The 16,988-nt window shown below is 37.8% G+C and overlaps 1 protein-coding gene across 1 annotated transcript in view; it reads right to left on the bottom strand.

The window, feature by feature from the left end:
* Positions 1 to 16,988, bottom strand: part of ROBO1 (roundabout guidance receptor 1) — a 689,994-nt gene that overhangs the window by 12,410 nt on the left and 660,596 nt on the right. Inside the window, exons 22-27 of the mRNA XM_009274513.1 lie at positions 14,642 to 14,796; positions 10,940 to 11,275; positions 8,377 to 8,484; positions 5,275 to 5,419; positions 4,717 to 4,968; positions 325 to 734 (exon numbers count right to left, since the gene is read on the bottom strand). Coding sequence (XP_009272788.1) covers positions 325 to 734; positions 4,717 to 4,968; positions 5,275 to 5,419; positions 8,377 to 8,484; positions 10,940 to 11,275; positions 14,642 to 14,796 — 1,406 coding nt within the window. The remainder of the gene's footprint in view (positions 1 to 324; positions 735 to 4,716; positions 4,969 to 5,274; positions 5,420 to 8,376; positions 8,485 to 10,939; positions 11,276 to 14,641; positions 14,797 to 16,988) is intronic.

The following is a 16,988-nucleotide window of genomic DNA, read 5'->3' as shown; positions in this document are numbered from 1 at the left end:
CCCCCCCCCCCCCCGTCAGTTCTGGGTGGAAATCCACCAGCAGGGTTGAGGTTTGACAATAATCAATGAGACAAAAAAATTAGGAACTACTTATGAAAAACAATGTAGAGCAGCAATTTCTTTGAACTGTTTCACCAAAACTCCTTTTCTGACTCTTCCACTGTGCAAATTGACCCCCCGCCATCCCCCGCCCGAATTTCTAAATGTTGTAAGAACATGTTGTAACATGTTCTAATGTTGTAACACCCAGGAAGCAGTTGTGGATAAATACATTTCACAATGGCCATTTTTTTTCTTCTCCCATCAAACAGAGGACAAACTCACCTCCTGCTGCATCCTGCATTTGACGTCTGGCTACTTTCAGGCCAGCGTATTCCGCAGCTGCTGCAACAGCCTGTGCAAAATCTGCATCGGTGAAAAACGATCCATCTGAAGAGCTGACGCTAGACCGCCCGCTTGAGATGTTATCTTCTTCGGAGGCTGAACCCCAGCCATTGATCATGGATCCTGTTACAGAGCTCTCCAAATCCCCAACGCTGGAGGCAGGTGTCTGCTCAAGGCCACGCAAAAGGAGCCTTCTGTTCTGCATCTTGGCAACCTCTATATCTGCCTCATCCTCTTCCTCTTCTGGTGCGTCAGTATCCATATCAGAGACCAAGGGCCCTGAGATATATCCATAGGTATGTGGTGGGGAGATAGGCCTTGGAGGGGGTGGAGGACTCACAGGTTGACGTCTGCATAAAAATACAAGGGTAAGAAGAATTGAAGTCACATAACATAGTCAGAGGAAATAGCAGATTGATGAAAATACTTCTTTTATTTCCCAACAAGCTTGACCTGTCTTTTTAAATCAACAGAATTTATATCTGAAACGTTCACGGTTGGTTGGTTTTTTTTAGTTTTTATTTTTGCTGTAAATCAGAACTGACTGACGGCTATGTGGTTTGAAATCTACCACAAAGAAATCTGATTTTTTAATACGGTTACTTTATCACTGATTTTAATGAGAACTGGCTTATTTTGCATAAAGCTGTGTATTTTTCCTAAAACAGCACATGTACAGCTAGGCGAAGAGGTGGTTACAGTTCATGTGACTATTTAAAAACATTATTTGTGCAACCTTGAGAGTATGAGCAAAACAAGTGTCTGTATATTACTCTAGAAGCTTGAAACTATCAATGTCAACAGATGCCTCTATCCAAACAGGTTGCTCCATAAACATTATCTTCCCTCCACCCACCCCAGTGATTCAGAAAGATGTGAAAAGAGATACTGTTATTTCATTATTTTTTGAATTGGTCTAGGTGGTAACATAAAGAAAGAATTCTCTACCGTAACGTTAGTTGCAGGTCTCAAGGATACAAAAATGCATAGAGATGTATGGGTTAACTTATTTTGAGCTTAAATCATCAGTAATGGTGTCTCCAGCTTGAAGAGGCAAAGTATTAGATATCATTAGATCAATGTTCAGTTTAGTTAACACTTCACTCAGCAGTCCCAGGTAGTAACTTTGTCAACAGTTTTTCTTCACAGGGCCACAGGCACGCTCTTTAATTGCCATTTGTCCGATAGGAAGAAATACTTTCTGCAGCAATGGCTGTACCATTGGCTTTGCTTACCAGGAATTTCTACTGCAGTCTGCTTTGCAAAAATTTCCAAAGTTATTTTCCTTTGTCAATTTTTCCCTCTTATTATCTCACTGACAAATGGTGACCCTCGTAAATTAAATCCTTTCTTCTGGGGGGTCGTGATTTTTAAAATTTTAATAAATGGAAATATTTCACTAATTTTGAAAGGAAAATTTAGCAAGGAAAAACCTAATACTTTGTGGCAAGAGCAAGCTGGAACCTCCCTGGACTACATCATCTAGCCACTGTTTTCCACTTGCTGTATTAAGTACTGAATGGAATGAAAAAAAGGTCAGTTAGGGATATATACCCAATAACCATTTAATAAGCCCCCTCTCCCCCCAAATCCCAGAAGCCATTGCTGCATGGGAATCTCTACCTGCCTTTGACTAGAGAACTTGCCCAATAAAGTTTTACTGCCTTAATTTAAAGCTCTTGTAACAAGCGTCCTTGTAATATATTTGCCAGTCTTCCTGTTCTCTAGGTTTTGGTATTAGGAGACAGGCAACTGGTTACAAAATATGTTAGGGTTCTTGAAAATACAGCTTGCCTGCCAACCTTTAAGGATAGTCTAGTTGAGAGCAGCTGGTTCATGGGCATACAGAATTAACAGTACTTCATTCACTTTATCTGATGCAGTGGTTCTTGCTTTAACAGTGACATCGTCTCCTATCTCAGCTCTCACTTTAACATTGACATCATCTGCTGTCTCACTAAATCTTGTTTTTTCTCTGCTTGTCCACTCTTCCAGAGCACAGATTTCTATTTCAGTTTGCTATACTTCTAGCAAGCTGACCGGACAGAGGCATATTACAGTAAACCATCACCACCAGAATCATATTCTAGATGTCTGGTTCTGATCAGAAATTGAGATAATATTCAGCAGAACTACAAGTAAAGCGAATAAAAAATATGACAAACAGTATTTTAGGCATTGTTTTCACTATAAATCTGCCATTTACAACCCCCCTAAAAACAATACAGAGAGGCACCACTCAGAATGTATTCTTAATTGGAAAGTATTGTCACACCATATTCAAACCAGAAACTCCCAGAATGGCTACAGCTATTGAGCACAGTACATCCAACTCCTAAACAGCAATGCCACGGGTCATATCAATGCCGTTAGATGGAAAAGGTAGTCAGCCAAGCCTTACAAATCAAGTAAACAGAATTATGTGAATCTTTTTCAACTGATGAGATGGATGTAGCAAAAAGAAAAGAAACAATGTTTGAAAAAGTAAGATAAAAAAGACAAATTTAGTCACTAACAAGTCTAAGACTTAATCATTGTAGGAAGAACAAAATAAACATACATTCTATTTTTCAGTCCACTCAATGAGTAAGCTGTATGCCCTAGGAGCTTAAATTGGAACATCCTTCCAGATACTTCTGCCACTACTTTTGATGACATTTATGGTGACTAGCCATGAGTCTTTGTGTTGAGCAAACCTTCTACTTTCCAGGCAGTTGCTGGCTGGTTGTGCAAGTTTGCATACATCTGCTCCAATGCCTGCTCCATTCCGTATGTCAGTACGCATCTCCCACTCTCCAGAACATGGTAGCTGAGGTTCTGGAAAGTCACTCACTAAGCATCTCCCTTTTCCATTAGTGTCCAGCTAGTTTAACCTCTAAATAACCCAGAAAACTTAAGTGATTAAAATGAACACTTTTGTGCCCCGACATATCAGGGCCAATGGAAATGACAGGAAAATATTATTAGCCACCCACTAATAAAAAGAGTGATTTTAAAGACTCGGGAAGATAGAGGAAAAGATACACGGTACAAAGAGTGTTACCATAAAGACTAAAGAAAACAAAACAAGGCAAACCAAGTAGAAGTGGGGAGCAAAAGTAAAAGCAGATATACTTTTGTGCCCCGACATATCAGGGCCAATGGAAATGACAGGAAAATATTATTAGCCACCCACTAATAAAAAGAGTGATTTTAAAGACTCGGGAAGATAGAGGAAAAGATACACGGTACAAAGAGTGTTACCATAAAGACTAAAGAAAACAAAACAAGGCAAACCAAGTAGAAGTGGGGAGCAAAAGTAAAAGCAGATATAGGCCCTTAAAAAATCAGATTAATAACTACTGCTTACTTAAAAAAGGGAAACATAAAAATGAACTAACTTTTCAAAAAACATTCTGGAAAATACATCCATAAATGTCCAGTAAGATATATTAATAAAATCAAAGTTCTACAGTCTGCTCGGCAAGATTAAATTCATTTCATCATAATAGGCCTGCATTCCACTAAAAATAAAAAGTATCACTAGAATATTGCAGGTAAGTTTGTATATTTGTGGTAACAAACAATATGTGCAAACCACTGGAGGAAAAAAAATAATAAAATAAAAATAAATATGGTAAAGCTGTGCCTTCTTAACAAAAAGCAAGACAAGTAAGCATCATACATAAAAAGCCTCATTCAGAATTCACTGTTTTATGGAAGAGAAGCTGTGAGAGTATATTTGCAAAATAGTTTGTACTAAAAGCAACTCAGAGAAGAAACAAAATTTCCCTGTAACAAATATCTAACTTTATTAATGTTGGTCATTCCTTCAAATAAGGGTAGGTGGAAATGTTAAGAATATTTTGCAAGCAATAATTTCCTGTATTAGGATTTATGAGAGGAGGAAAATCTATAGGTTATATAAATTATATATTTATATATATTCATACATATTGGTGACAAGTTAATTGCACAGTTACTGTGAAATAATGCATGCTATTTTATGGTAACAATGCAGTAAATCTATTGGAAACAATGGAACTGTAATTATATGGTAAGCTGTGTTAACAATACCACTTTAATATCCTGATGACTGTGAATTTAACTTATGTCAGCATTGTACGAACCGTAAAGTGATATACTGCACTTCTTTCCACGGTATAATAATAAAGCAACATAATTATGTATTTCTTAGGTTACAAATAGTTCTAGCGTCCTGGATTAGAAGTTAAATATTAACAGAATAAATATCACGGGGAAAATCCTGGCCTCGCTGAATTCAACAGGAATTTTCAGTGGGGCCAGGATAACTTTTGTCACATCTCTCTCGCTACATTTGCATTGACACACCTCCGGTCAGGTTGGTGTTGTATGTGTCCCAGATCCTCCTGACAGTCCTGTAACATGGGCTGGAGTTCTTCCTGGGGAGAGGGGGTGAGAGTGGCAGTTGACTGATGGCTATAGGAGACAGCGGCTGGTGAGGAAGCTGCTCCTCGGACAGGTGGAGTAGGACCTCGCTCATCTTCTTCCTCTTCCTCTAGCTCATCCTGCTGCAGATACATCCTTGCAGGTGGGACAGGACAAGGAATTTCTTGGTCATAGCTAAAATTAATTTTTTAAGAAAATAAGGACTTAAATTTTACTGTGTAATGAGCATATCGGATACACGTACAAATAGCCCGGAAAAAAATCATTGTTATATGTGCTCTTGAAAACAGCTTAGTAAGGATGTACTGACTGGCTGTACACCGCTATCATTAAGTGATCTCTAAATAGCCATGCTACAGCTAGATGAGGAGCACCAGAATGGTACTGAAGGAAGGTCTCACTGCCAGCTTGTAGGGCAAATTACAGTTCAATTAACTAGTGATTAAAATGAGAAATGGATGATGTATTCATTTTTCTTACCTTTCATCCACTGAAAGACTGTAATCTTCACTATTGCTATGGGGAGGTGGATGTGCTGGAGGGGGTGGAAGAAGATCTGCCCAGTTCATGCCAGCTTGCTTGGGAGCCTTCGGGGTCCGAGCACCCTTCTTGTGCCCTTGACTCCCTGTGAATAAAAAGCAGTACATATTTGTAATGCTTTTAAGTATCTCCTCACCACTAGCTTTGAAAAACAAAATAACCATAGTCCCTCCCAGATCCTCTTGAATTCTCTGGGAATTTACTGTTTTGCTGAGTTGGAATAAACTGGCATTCCTCCTTTTTACACCAATTTGTAATTGTAGCTTCTTTGTAGAATTACTCTACATTTTAAGCAGTTGAATTTAACCAGAAACTTTACATAGCATGGAAAAAAGCACATGGGATACAAAACTTGAATTGTTAACAAATAGTCAGAATGCAATAAAACCATAAATGAATTTTACAAGCAATGTCATTAAGAGTGAGCTTCCTACTTCTATTAATTACTTTATAGATTATCGTTTTGCTGAGTTGGAATAAACTGGCATTCCTCCTTTTTACACCAATTTGTAATTGTAGCTTCTTTGTAGAATTACTCTACATTTTAAGCAGTTGAATTTAACCAGAAACTTTACATAGCATGGAAAAAAGCACATGGGATACAAAACTTGAATTGTTAACAAATAGTCAGAATGCAATAAAACCATAAATGAATTTTACAAGCAATGTCATTAAGAGTGAGCTTCCTACTTCTATTAATTACATTATAGATTATCATCTGAAACAAATGAGCTGTAGACATATTTTCTAAAGTGCCTTTATACTATTTAATTGCTGGAACCTAAAATACAATATGATACAGATATGATCTATTAAAGTTCCACTGTTGCATTAAGTCACTGAATATATGTAATTTGTACTTGTCCACTGAAACGTTTTAGGCACAATGAAATTACTAGTTTTAGTCTAAATGGCAGGTGCAGTTAAAAATAATTGCTGGAAGAACTAAAATAACAGAAAAAAGAAGAAAGAAGATCGATGAAGTATGGCACAAATGTTTTCAACTACTATAACTGGGAAATTATAGCTCATAATAGAACAACGCAGCTTTAACAGTTCTAATAACTTTGAGTAAGACCAATTATTCAGGTGGTCTTGAATTTTAACTTTGGACATGGCTATGATCAGAACTGACTCTACCATTGTTCCTTGGTGTACGTTTTTATCCTCCTTTGTTATTGTTACCTCTTTAATTGCAGGTAAAGTCACCCTATTTTTGAGTATGTTTTAGAATCCTTCACATTTCAACTGAGGCATGGTTTTATATTACCACAGTTAAGCCTTACACACATGATTAAATATGTTGCAGTGAGATTTAGGAAGCTTGTTTTTCTCACTTCTGCTGTCTCAGATTTTCCATTCTTACAGACAGTAGCTCTGCTTATTATTGTCCCACGTTAGCTGCCAGATACAAATGTGTTTTAGCTATGTACAATTATTTTTCTGGTATCTCAGTATGTCAAGCAAGACCCTAACTATCCCAAAGCGACCATCATCTGCATTCTCTACCCTAAGCACCATGATATATACTAGGTTCAGCACAATTAATTTATTACTCTGGTCACCTTGCTTCATTCCTGCTGGAGTCCTTGGTATAGGACTATAAATTGTTAGCATTATGAGTAACCATAATAGGTGTCAGCATGGAGAATACCACCTTCTCATTTTTAATTTGCATGGGTTCATACCCCTGAGATGTTTCACGCTGAATTTCAGGTCTTAACGTCATTGAGCACAGGCTCAGCACCACATCCTGATGTTGTAGACCTAGGAACGGGCAAAAGGCTGGCTCCTAGAAGGACACCCCTGAGCAGCTGGGAGAATCGGGAACTGTGCTTATTTCGCCCCAGCCACTGAGAATTCAGGTTACCCAAAGGCACAGGAGGCTCATCGACATGTTTATGCCTCTGCTGTGCCTCAGTCACAATCGGTAAAGATGGAGCGCAGGTTAGGATTAAGGCAACTGGACTATCAAAGGCAACAGCAGAACAAAAGGCGAAAAGAAAAGTCCTCGTCTTGATTAGCAGATGTAAAGTCCAGGGCACCGGTGACTGTGACCATAACTCACCCTATAATTGGCTTGATGTAAATAAATATAGGCTAAGTATCAGACTTACAGTAAAGCCCCAAACCAAGCCTATGTGTAGTTTCTGGTTCAGCTCTGAACTTTTCACACACCTCTACCAGAAATCAAAGCTGAAAGTGAATAGCTTATACCATGATGAGAAGCAGTAACTTTTGAATTAAACCATATTCTGTGGTTCCAAAGCAGAGAGTGCAATTTCAGTGCCCTAGTCAGCATTCTCCAGCACAAAAAGCTGTCTTGTTTCAAGATTTTTAGAAAGGACTTTTAGATATTTTGCATAGGAGATGCCGATGAGAAACAAAATTTAACTTTAATTATCTACTGTCTACATTTCAATGATGTACAAGAATAGTTTTGACATATAGCCACTGAAATCTGTAAAAATTTTATGTATGCATGCATGCTTTTTTACTCAATAAAATGAATGTGTGTAATTTAAAAAGTGAAAAATTTCTTAAAGCGGTTCTGTTAGGTATCACTCAAATGTTCTGGTATCTTGAGCCTGTTCATGAGTAAGGTTGTCTTGGGTGAGTAGACTCAAGAGATGGAAGAGAAGTCAGTGAAGTACCAGGAAGGTAATACATAAATTAAAATCCTCTCTTCTGCGACAGCTGAAAAGGAATTTCTATGAGTTGTCCATCTGGAGGCCACAATATTAACCAGTAGGGCATTAACATTAGGAGATCCATCTTCTATTTGATTTCATGACTTTCACAATTTTGGACAATCAATTACTTAATTGACATTTAGATGGCACTAAGCAATCATGAGGACGCAACAGAAATACAGGCACCTACTGGGCCAGTTTTTATGCTGTTTAACATCCCTGTGCTGTATTACTGTCAGTGGGTCCCTCCCCGTCACCCCTTCTGTAAGTCCAGTAACTAGTGCCAACTACGGCTAGAGCATCCAAACACCAAAAAACCTAAGGTTTGGAAAACACTATAGATACTCACCAGATGTACTACTGCCTCTGTCCGAGCTGTTGTAGGATCCACCTGTATTCTGGTCATATGACTGGTTGTACGGAATAGTTGGAGCAATGTTGTCATTCACCCGGTAATCTGCAAGTTTAATAGTATAGTTAATGCTACCCTTCAGAAACACATCTACTTTTATATACCTGCTTTATAACACAAAGTAAGATCTCCTGCAAATAGCGAGGAAGAAATAAATTCATTTTTTGAAAGGAAAGTCATCCTACAATCATGTTTTCTTTTTATCTTGTCTCTAAGTGTAAGTTTAAGGAAAACCATGGGAACTTAGTAGCTCCACAGCAAAAATGAAGTAAAATGAAATCCTATGCACAGGGTTGTCCCAATGCCTCTGCAAGGATTGTCTCAATGGACATATATAGGACCTGTGTGAGCATTTTGCATATGAACAGACTTGTCACCTTGGTTGATTTTCCATGGTCTCTGCTTAATTTACGCATGCAGGGCAGCCAATGGACTGTGGTAGCTACTTTTTGTATTTCAAAGGTGACAAACCCACGTAGGAGTCAGCCCTGCATTACAAGGGTTGAATGATCTGCTGGAGCAACAATGCAGCTCCACCAAATTTGGTTTACAACAGAAGAGGTCTTTGTTTAACGCCTGCTGGCTCCAAGAAGATTTCTATTTACATTGGGTCATGCAAGTTCTAGCTACAGGCAGGGCCTTTTTTTGCTAATGGCTATTACCGTAACTTCCTTCTCCAGTTCCAAAGCACTTAATATACATATGTTACTTTTATATCTAGATTTGGCAACCAGATCTGTAAAACTTTATAAGAAGTAAAATACTCATCTGACAAAACAGTACTCTCCTGCCAAAAAGGAATTATAATTTACAGAGAACAGAAAGGAGCTGAGTTACTCTTCATACAGCGAATAAAACTGCGTCATGAACAGAACCACTGGACATAAATTAGTGACAATGAAGCACAGCATGTAACTCATCAAAATGGTTATTTCCCATCACAAAAGCTATAGGTATAATTGTCAGCAAGATGGTTTTGACTTAGGAAATGAGAAAACCAAGATCAGAATATTGACTCATAAAATAGCAAATCAAAACAAAAATAAACAAAACTAAAAATCCAGTCCCCATCTGCTGCAGAAATGTTTGTGATAATGTAAGCACGGGAAAAAGAGCAAAATGATAAATTCCACATCAGTGTATTCTGTAGTAGTTTCTCAGCCTAGTTGCATTCCAGAGATCACGCTGAAGCCCTACATACCGCATATGTTTACACAGAGGATAAACAGTAAATCAACACTCTGAAATATGTATATATGACTGTCAGCAGACAATGCTTTAAGGGGGCCCTTCCACACTACAATATGCTAGAGAATATGCAGCTGTAATATACACAGTTTGAAAGATGCAGTATCTTCCAGGGCACAAAACCCAAACATGTTTTAATTTCAAAACAGATATGTAATACACAGTTCATGAAAGAAAACATAATTACAAAAAAACACAGCTTTCACCCTCTAGTAAGGAGCCACAAAAACTGAATTTTCTTTTGACGTGTTTATGTCAAGGGAAGGTGTCACATTTTATATTGCCCTTTGAACTCCTCTGTGAGTAGATGGGTCCGGTAGAGAAATCAACATTCCTGTAATGCAACATATCTTTTTACTGGATAACTTATCACTATGCGATCACTTGAGTTACAACAATCCATGCAAAAAGTTCCAAGTTAGAATGGGTCCAGTTCCTAGGGATACTGTTTTGCAAATCAGGTTATTAAAAAAGGTTGCATGGTAGCCTGGAGGACTAGCAAGAAATCATATACCTATTTCTTCTAACTCCCACACATTATATTAAAGAAACATGCCCTCAAGGCCACAAAAGTACATTCTGATGTTTCCCGTTAACACTGAAATCAATTTATTTTTAGATTCTGGATCCACAGACTTCAGTCAGAGTAACAAAGGAATTTAGTTTCCAAAACTGTGTGTGGTAGCATTGCCTCTCAATATGTGAATCGAAGGCTTGCTAGGAACAAGTCTAAAATGAATTGGATCACTCCATTTGGGTCCCCAGTGTACAACACAATACAATTTTACAGAGTTTGATATGCAAAATTTCATTCGTTTACATGAACATGTAGATTTAATTAGTCTCCATCCACGACTGGGAAGAGTGGGTTGACCTATTTAAAATTTAAGGTAGAGTATAATGTGACTACCATGCATCTGGCTTATGAATAAAATATCTGGCCTCTGTCCTAACCAATCCCTTAACTACTATTAAATTTAAATTAATCTCAAATCCATAGGAAGTGTATTTAACTCTGTTCTAAAGATACAGCTTGTTATTTGTTATAATAAATTCGATATCTGAAGGTTATTGTGGTGCTAATTAACTTTCTGACACTGCTAACTGTGGATTTCTAAATCTAAAGAGGGAGAAGTCTAAAAGCACCACAGAAGTCTGTAATTGCTGAACCTGAAAGCTTTAGACTCCCAGCACCAGAAGGTCAAAACTCCTCTGATGCCTAAAGAGGAGAAACAAGCTAAAAGCTCTTCACCTTTGTTTAATTTGTTTTGCTCCATAATGTTGTACTGTATGGGTGCAACCTCTTGCTTTTGCTGAACAGAGGGTTTCCAGTGTTTCTCATTCGTATCCCCGCTGCCATTGTTAACATTATTGCTGATATTTGACTGGATGAGTTGAGTGGTGGCATAAGGAGTGGGCTGCCCAGGCTGGCTGACAAATCTTCCGTCCTTTAGATTTGGACTATTGAAGGTTTTCATCTCATTGATTTTGTTGCTGAGGTCCACGTCACCATATACAGTTGACTCAGGCAACATCAGGTTTGTTTGCTTGTTGTCCAGCTGATTGTTGTAATTTGCTATACAATCGGCTAACCACAGAGGAAAGAAAAAAGAAAAGGTCATTCTGTTCGCTTACACTATACTCTCAATGAAATTCCCTTTAAAAATTTTTTTAGCGCATAACTATGTGGCTTGCATCCATGAAGCAGAGATACTGTAATTAACTAAATAATTTACAGAATATTATTTACCTTATAAGCTACTGCTTCAAAAGTAGTGTTCGCTGCTTTGATTCGCTGTAAATTCAGACCTTCTGAATTGTGTCTACAATGACTTACCTTGCTGGGCTTTTCTGCAGTGGCCATACAAACATTCACATTTTCAGACATTATTCTCAAAGCAGTATAGATATCCAATCAATAACTGTGATTAAAATAATTTGCATTGAAAGGAAAAATCAACCAAAACTTCATAGTGGGAATAACTAAACATGACAGTCATGTCATCTCAACAGCAGGTAGACTTTCTTGTACTTGTGATAAGAAACAGAGATACAACAGATTTTTATAAAACAGACTGAAAATTTATTACACATAAAAGAATTAAAGAGAAGCAGTACAATGTGAAAGGTAACTCGGTACCCAGTAGCAAGTCTTTATTCGATCATCGTTTCCTTGTACAATCTCATATTTTGGTTTGAAACAAAAAGACAGGAAAGCAATCCGGAATTTTTGCTAATTTTTAGTTGCTTTGCGTATTGCAAAGTAAGTAATACCATAGTAAGACCATTGTCCTGTATGCTAAGTATGTTTCGTATAGACAGCATGAATTCATTCTTCTAATAGTTATTGCATCATGAGATCACCACTTATTGCACAGAGTAAATAAGACATGTACTGATGCTCTGGCCACCACTGTGTGAACCAGTGCGCCTGCCTTTCCGTGTTCTCTTGCCTCTGCGAGACAGCAGCTCCACACACTTTTTTTCCTCTCCATATCCAGTCCACTGGAAGAATACTGAATGGAGTAACACAGTCTGTGGGTCGGCAGTTAGAAGGCTTAGTGAAACCGGCATTCAATGATCATAAGCAAAAATTCTCATTTGCCAGCTGATTAATGCATCAATAATTACATAACAATCACCAGGAATATAGTTTTCCTCTTTTAAAAGATGTGGTATTTATGCTAATGAGTTTGATTCAAAACCTGAAGTCCATTACCTGTGGCCACAAGTAATTTACTGGAGAGGGTGCCAAGTAAAACTAAGTACAGAATTCAGGATTTTACCATTATACTAAATGAAATTACTAAATATAGAGGATGTTCAATTTCAAAAGTATTCCCTAATACATACATCTTTTTTGAGAAATATTTCCTGAAAAAGAGAAATAAAATACTACTCGAGGAAGAAAACCACCGATCCACATTTTCAGTGATTAAGGAACATATCAGAACATGCCACATACAACTTATCATTGCACATTTCATGCCCCCCAGCTTGTGTTTTTTGAAGGTTTTACTGTTCGATATATTTTTCTTTCTTATGTGAGCTGTTATTTATTGCGTCACAGTCTTCAACTTCTTGATTTCTACTTTTTACATGTTTTCATTTCTGCTTTTTCTCTCACCTACTGAAACCATGCTAGTCTTTCCTCCTTTCCAAGACTATTGTATTATACTGGGCAATAATATATCCAGCATATTCTTCATTCCTAATACCTCATGCTTTGCTATAATATCCTTGCAGAGTCACTTATAACATGTATTTTTGCCTCCTTCCATTTTCAGCTACATCCCATTTGTGTATAGGGCAATATAATCGATACAGTGTATGCAGTAGGTACTTTTTTTTACATAGATGCATTAGAATTCCTCATACAAAGTACTTCAACAAAACCGGTTTACCTATATAACAGAAGATTTATTCTGTTAGATTTTTTTATAGCATCTACTTTTAGAACAACCTGTTCCCATTCCGTAGACTTGGAAGACAGGACTATACTTAAAAGAAATTAAAAATGCACAGTTACTTAGCGTATTCACAGTTATAGAGGGGATATCCAACTCTGCTGCTTCAGAGCATAAGCCAAGCCCAAGCTGACATAATTGAGAATATTTGCCAGATTTTCCAGGACAGAAGAGACCACTATGAGCATCTTGTCTGACCCTCAAGCTCATAAGCGCTACTTGAAAGGAAGGAATCGCTTTGCAACACAACCAAGCTTAATATAAAAGCTAAATTGAGAAAGAATCCGCTGCACCTCATGAGAAGATGTTTTAATAGCTTACAACCCTCAAAAATGTGCATTCTCTTCCTTTTCTGAATTTGTTAAGTTTCAGTTACTAGAACTTGGTATGTCTGTACTTGCTGACAATATACTGACAATAAAGTATCTCTGTATCAGAAATCTTTTTACATAGGTATTTGTGGACGTGATACCCTCGGGCAGGGTAAGATACACATCTCTAATGTTAAAATCTCTCACCTTCCTCTGAAGCACCTGGCACCGATCACTGTCAGACAGCATATTGCAGGAGATGAATTACCACTATCACATTATGACTGGTTTCACATTAATTACAGGAGGTAATGCTGTTTTGCACTTATGCAACTTCACTATAGGTAATCATACTCCCTCTCTGAAATGCTCGGAAATGCTACTAGCAAAAATCAGCTAGAGATGCTGGTAGTGGAAAAGACTCATTTTCATTCCTCACCAGTAACACAAACCGGGTTAAAACAAAAGGAACCTAAGGTCTGTTCAAAACAAAATGTGCAACAATTAGCACTTCCAGACATATTTCGCCAACCGTGTTCCCATGGAACTCACGAGCTTTTCTTCAAGAGCGCTCTGAGTCCTGCCCAAGCTCCCAGGAACTACCACTTAACCTAACATTTCATAATTGCTTTTAGAGTGTGAAGTTAACTTTTTTATCCGTACCCCCTAAACAGAAAACCAGCTATCCATTTTTGTACAGAATGGCACCCCAAGGGAGGTTCTGAATGTGCCAAAGTAGACTGATTGTCTTGCAAGTACTGTAGCAATGTTCTATTTCTTGCTTCCCATCACACCCAAACCAGAAGGAAAATCTCACTAGTGTCATTTTGGTACTTCTCCTTCTCCATCCAAGCAACAAGGATGTACAGAACAACCTAAAAATGACCTTATCTGCTCTTTTTCAGCTGCTGAAACATATCAGTTCAGTGTGACTTTTGGTAACCTTGAACTTTGCAGGGGCTCCTTCAGCCTAGAGCTTGCTACAACTATCCAAAGGGGACTGAAAAAAAGGGTCCAAAAAGGGACCGAAAGCATAATCACGACATAGAGGAGAAACTATATTAAGTCTAAATGCATTGGAAATTAAAAAACCAAACAAACCTGTACACTCTCTCAGGTATTAGAAGTATACACTCTGTAAAGAAGATTCATTAGCAAGGTAGAAACATATCTAACCTGGTCGACTGTACGTCGTAAGGTTGCTATCACTGTTTCCGTTGCCAGAGGTGCAGCAGTTGATGGAGCAGTCATTGTGATTGTTCCCTGTGTTAGGCCAAGTATCTGCTAGCCATGGCTGAGTGGCCGGTTCACTGATGTTTAGGAGTCCTGGCCTTTAAAAACAAAGCTTGGTCATTTAAAAAATTAAACAAAAGCATTTTCACATTGCAATTATATTCTTCTCAAAAGGTTAGATATTACAAAATAATATCACATATTTAAAGGCTTGAGCATTGGAAAATACAGCTTGATTCAATTATTTAATGGTTTCTAGTCTCCTATATAACCTGTTCCTTGGTAAGACATTCTGAAGTAAACAGCCAAGGACAGTATGAATTCAGTTTGCTGAACTACACATATACGTTTCTGTACAACCTTTAACCGTCACTTTGGGTTTGTTTTGGTTTTTTCTGGGAAGGTTGTAGTTTTATTTTTCTGCCCCTTCCCCCTTTCTCAAAGAAAGCGAGGTAAAAAGGGGGAAATTGGCAAGTCAAACAAACAAAAAATTCACACACGGAAGTGAGCCGGATATGCAGAAATAAGAGCCGAGTTTGGATGTGAATACTCCCAAATTCTTGGTGATTTATGAGGCCAAGTTCTCCTCACCATCAGATAGTACTATTGTAGAGGATCAAAGGGAACAGCAGATTACAGAAACTTCAGTCGCTTGGGAGTATTTGGACCTCGCTAAGCATACTGAGTGTGCAATACAGCTTTGTTAATGAGTAAGCCACTCGCTTAATCTTTATGTGGGTGGAACAGCAGCAGCTCCTAAGCAAGTTTAAAGTAACTGGGAATACTCAACACCTTAAAAAGTATCCAGATCTCAATGCTGCATATTGGCTGCATTTGGAATTAAGTGTATTCCTGCCATCAGCAGAAAGAAATAGCATTCTTTGGTTTCTAAGTTGCTGAATTTTTCTAGTGAGTGTGAAAGATGCTCGATGAATGTTTTGTAGAATCTTTGGTCCCTCTTTTAGTTTTCACACTAACAATGCAATGGCATGTTATAAAGTCCTACATAAGTAGCATCCCCTAATATCTTAAAATTGCCTTTGATAACTAAGGTGCTTTTAAAAGTAGATAATTTTAGCCACTGTCGTATTAAAAAAAAAGAAAAAGGAACATAATCTCTTTCATCACAGGATTTAACAGGCAACTTTCCATTTGAAATAGTGCAGAAACAAGTCTCCATAATATTAGATGTGATGCTCTTCAAAAATAAAATATGCTAATCCTCTTAAACTGCAAGTTAAGAATACAAACTGCATGTAGTTAGTTGTGGGGAATATAGTCTGTCAGTGCTGCAGGTTTAAGTCATAGTCTTAGAATGACAGTTAAAAGATCTATACATATATGTGTATATATATTTCTGTACTGCATATGTCATCTGACAATTTAACATAGGAGGTGATGAGGCTTGACTTACTGTCAGGCTAACAAACCAGCCAATACACATGCACTAAACAAGTATTTTTTGTAAATCTGAAATGAATGTACAGCTATGTAGTCCTGTGAGCAGGCCAGCTGACATACCCTGCTTTTTTCCCTACCACTCTGTTCTTACAATGAAACTACATCTCCAGGCATCTGGAGGAGACAAAGCCTTCCAGAATGTTTCAGCACTTTCAAGGCCTGTGTACTGGATTTCTGGATAGAGTTAAAGGTCCTTTGCTTCTAAAATTTACTTTGCATTCACACCTGCTATCATCTAAGAAATGTGGTGTGAGGTATATAAGTAGACGAAAACTCTTAGCCATTTAGCCATGGAGCCATTTAGGTGGAACTGTAGGCAAGAGATGTTTTCATTACAGCTCCATAGCCTGGTGATGATCAGAGATCATCATTTCCAAAGATCTTTAACCTTTGCAGCAAATTCCTTGAATCCTTGAAATTGCTGTACTGGGTCTGGGGTGGGGGGTGGACTGAGCAAGCGGCTGTGTGGGTGCCTGGCTGCTGGCTGGAGTCAATCCACCACAATTACCATTACTTGAATCCTGTCTAGAAAAGGGATTGCCACAGAAATGGGTATTTTTTCAGCATCGCAGAAGTGGGGATATGTTGAAACGTAACATTGTGACATTTTGAATTCTGAATAATGCTTTTAACATGCTCACATAACTGCACTTGGCAAAAATGCTAAACCTCTCCAAAATATTGCAAATGTAACTTAAGGAAGTAAACCCCTTAAGTTTGGAGATCAGAGTAAAGGTTTCATATGTAAAAATAACATTTTTTTTTTAATATTGCAGAAGTATGTTTCATATTCTACAAAATACAGTACATCATACATTCTGTAAATGCC

This window comes from Aptenodytes forsteri, unplaced genomic scaffold (assembly GCF_000699145.1).
Source record: "Aptenodytes forsteri isolate BGI_AS27 unplaced genomic scaffold, ASM69914v1 Scaffold207, whole genome shotgun sequence".
Lineage (NCBI taxonomy): Eukaryota > Metazoa > Chordata > Aves > Sphenisciformes > Spheniscidae > Aptenodytes > Aptenodytes forsteri.
The sequence above is the reverse complement of the archived record's forward strand: the minus strand, read 5'-3'. Positions and strand labels throughout refer to the sequence as shown.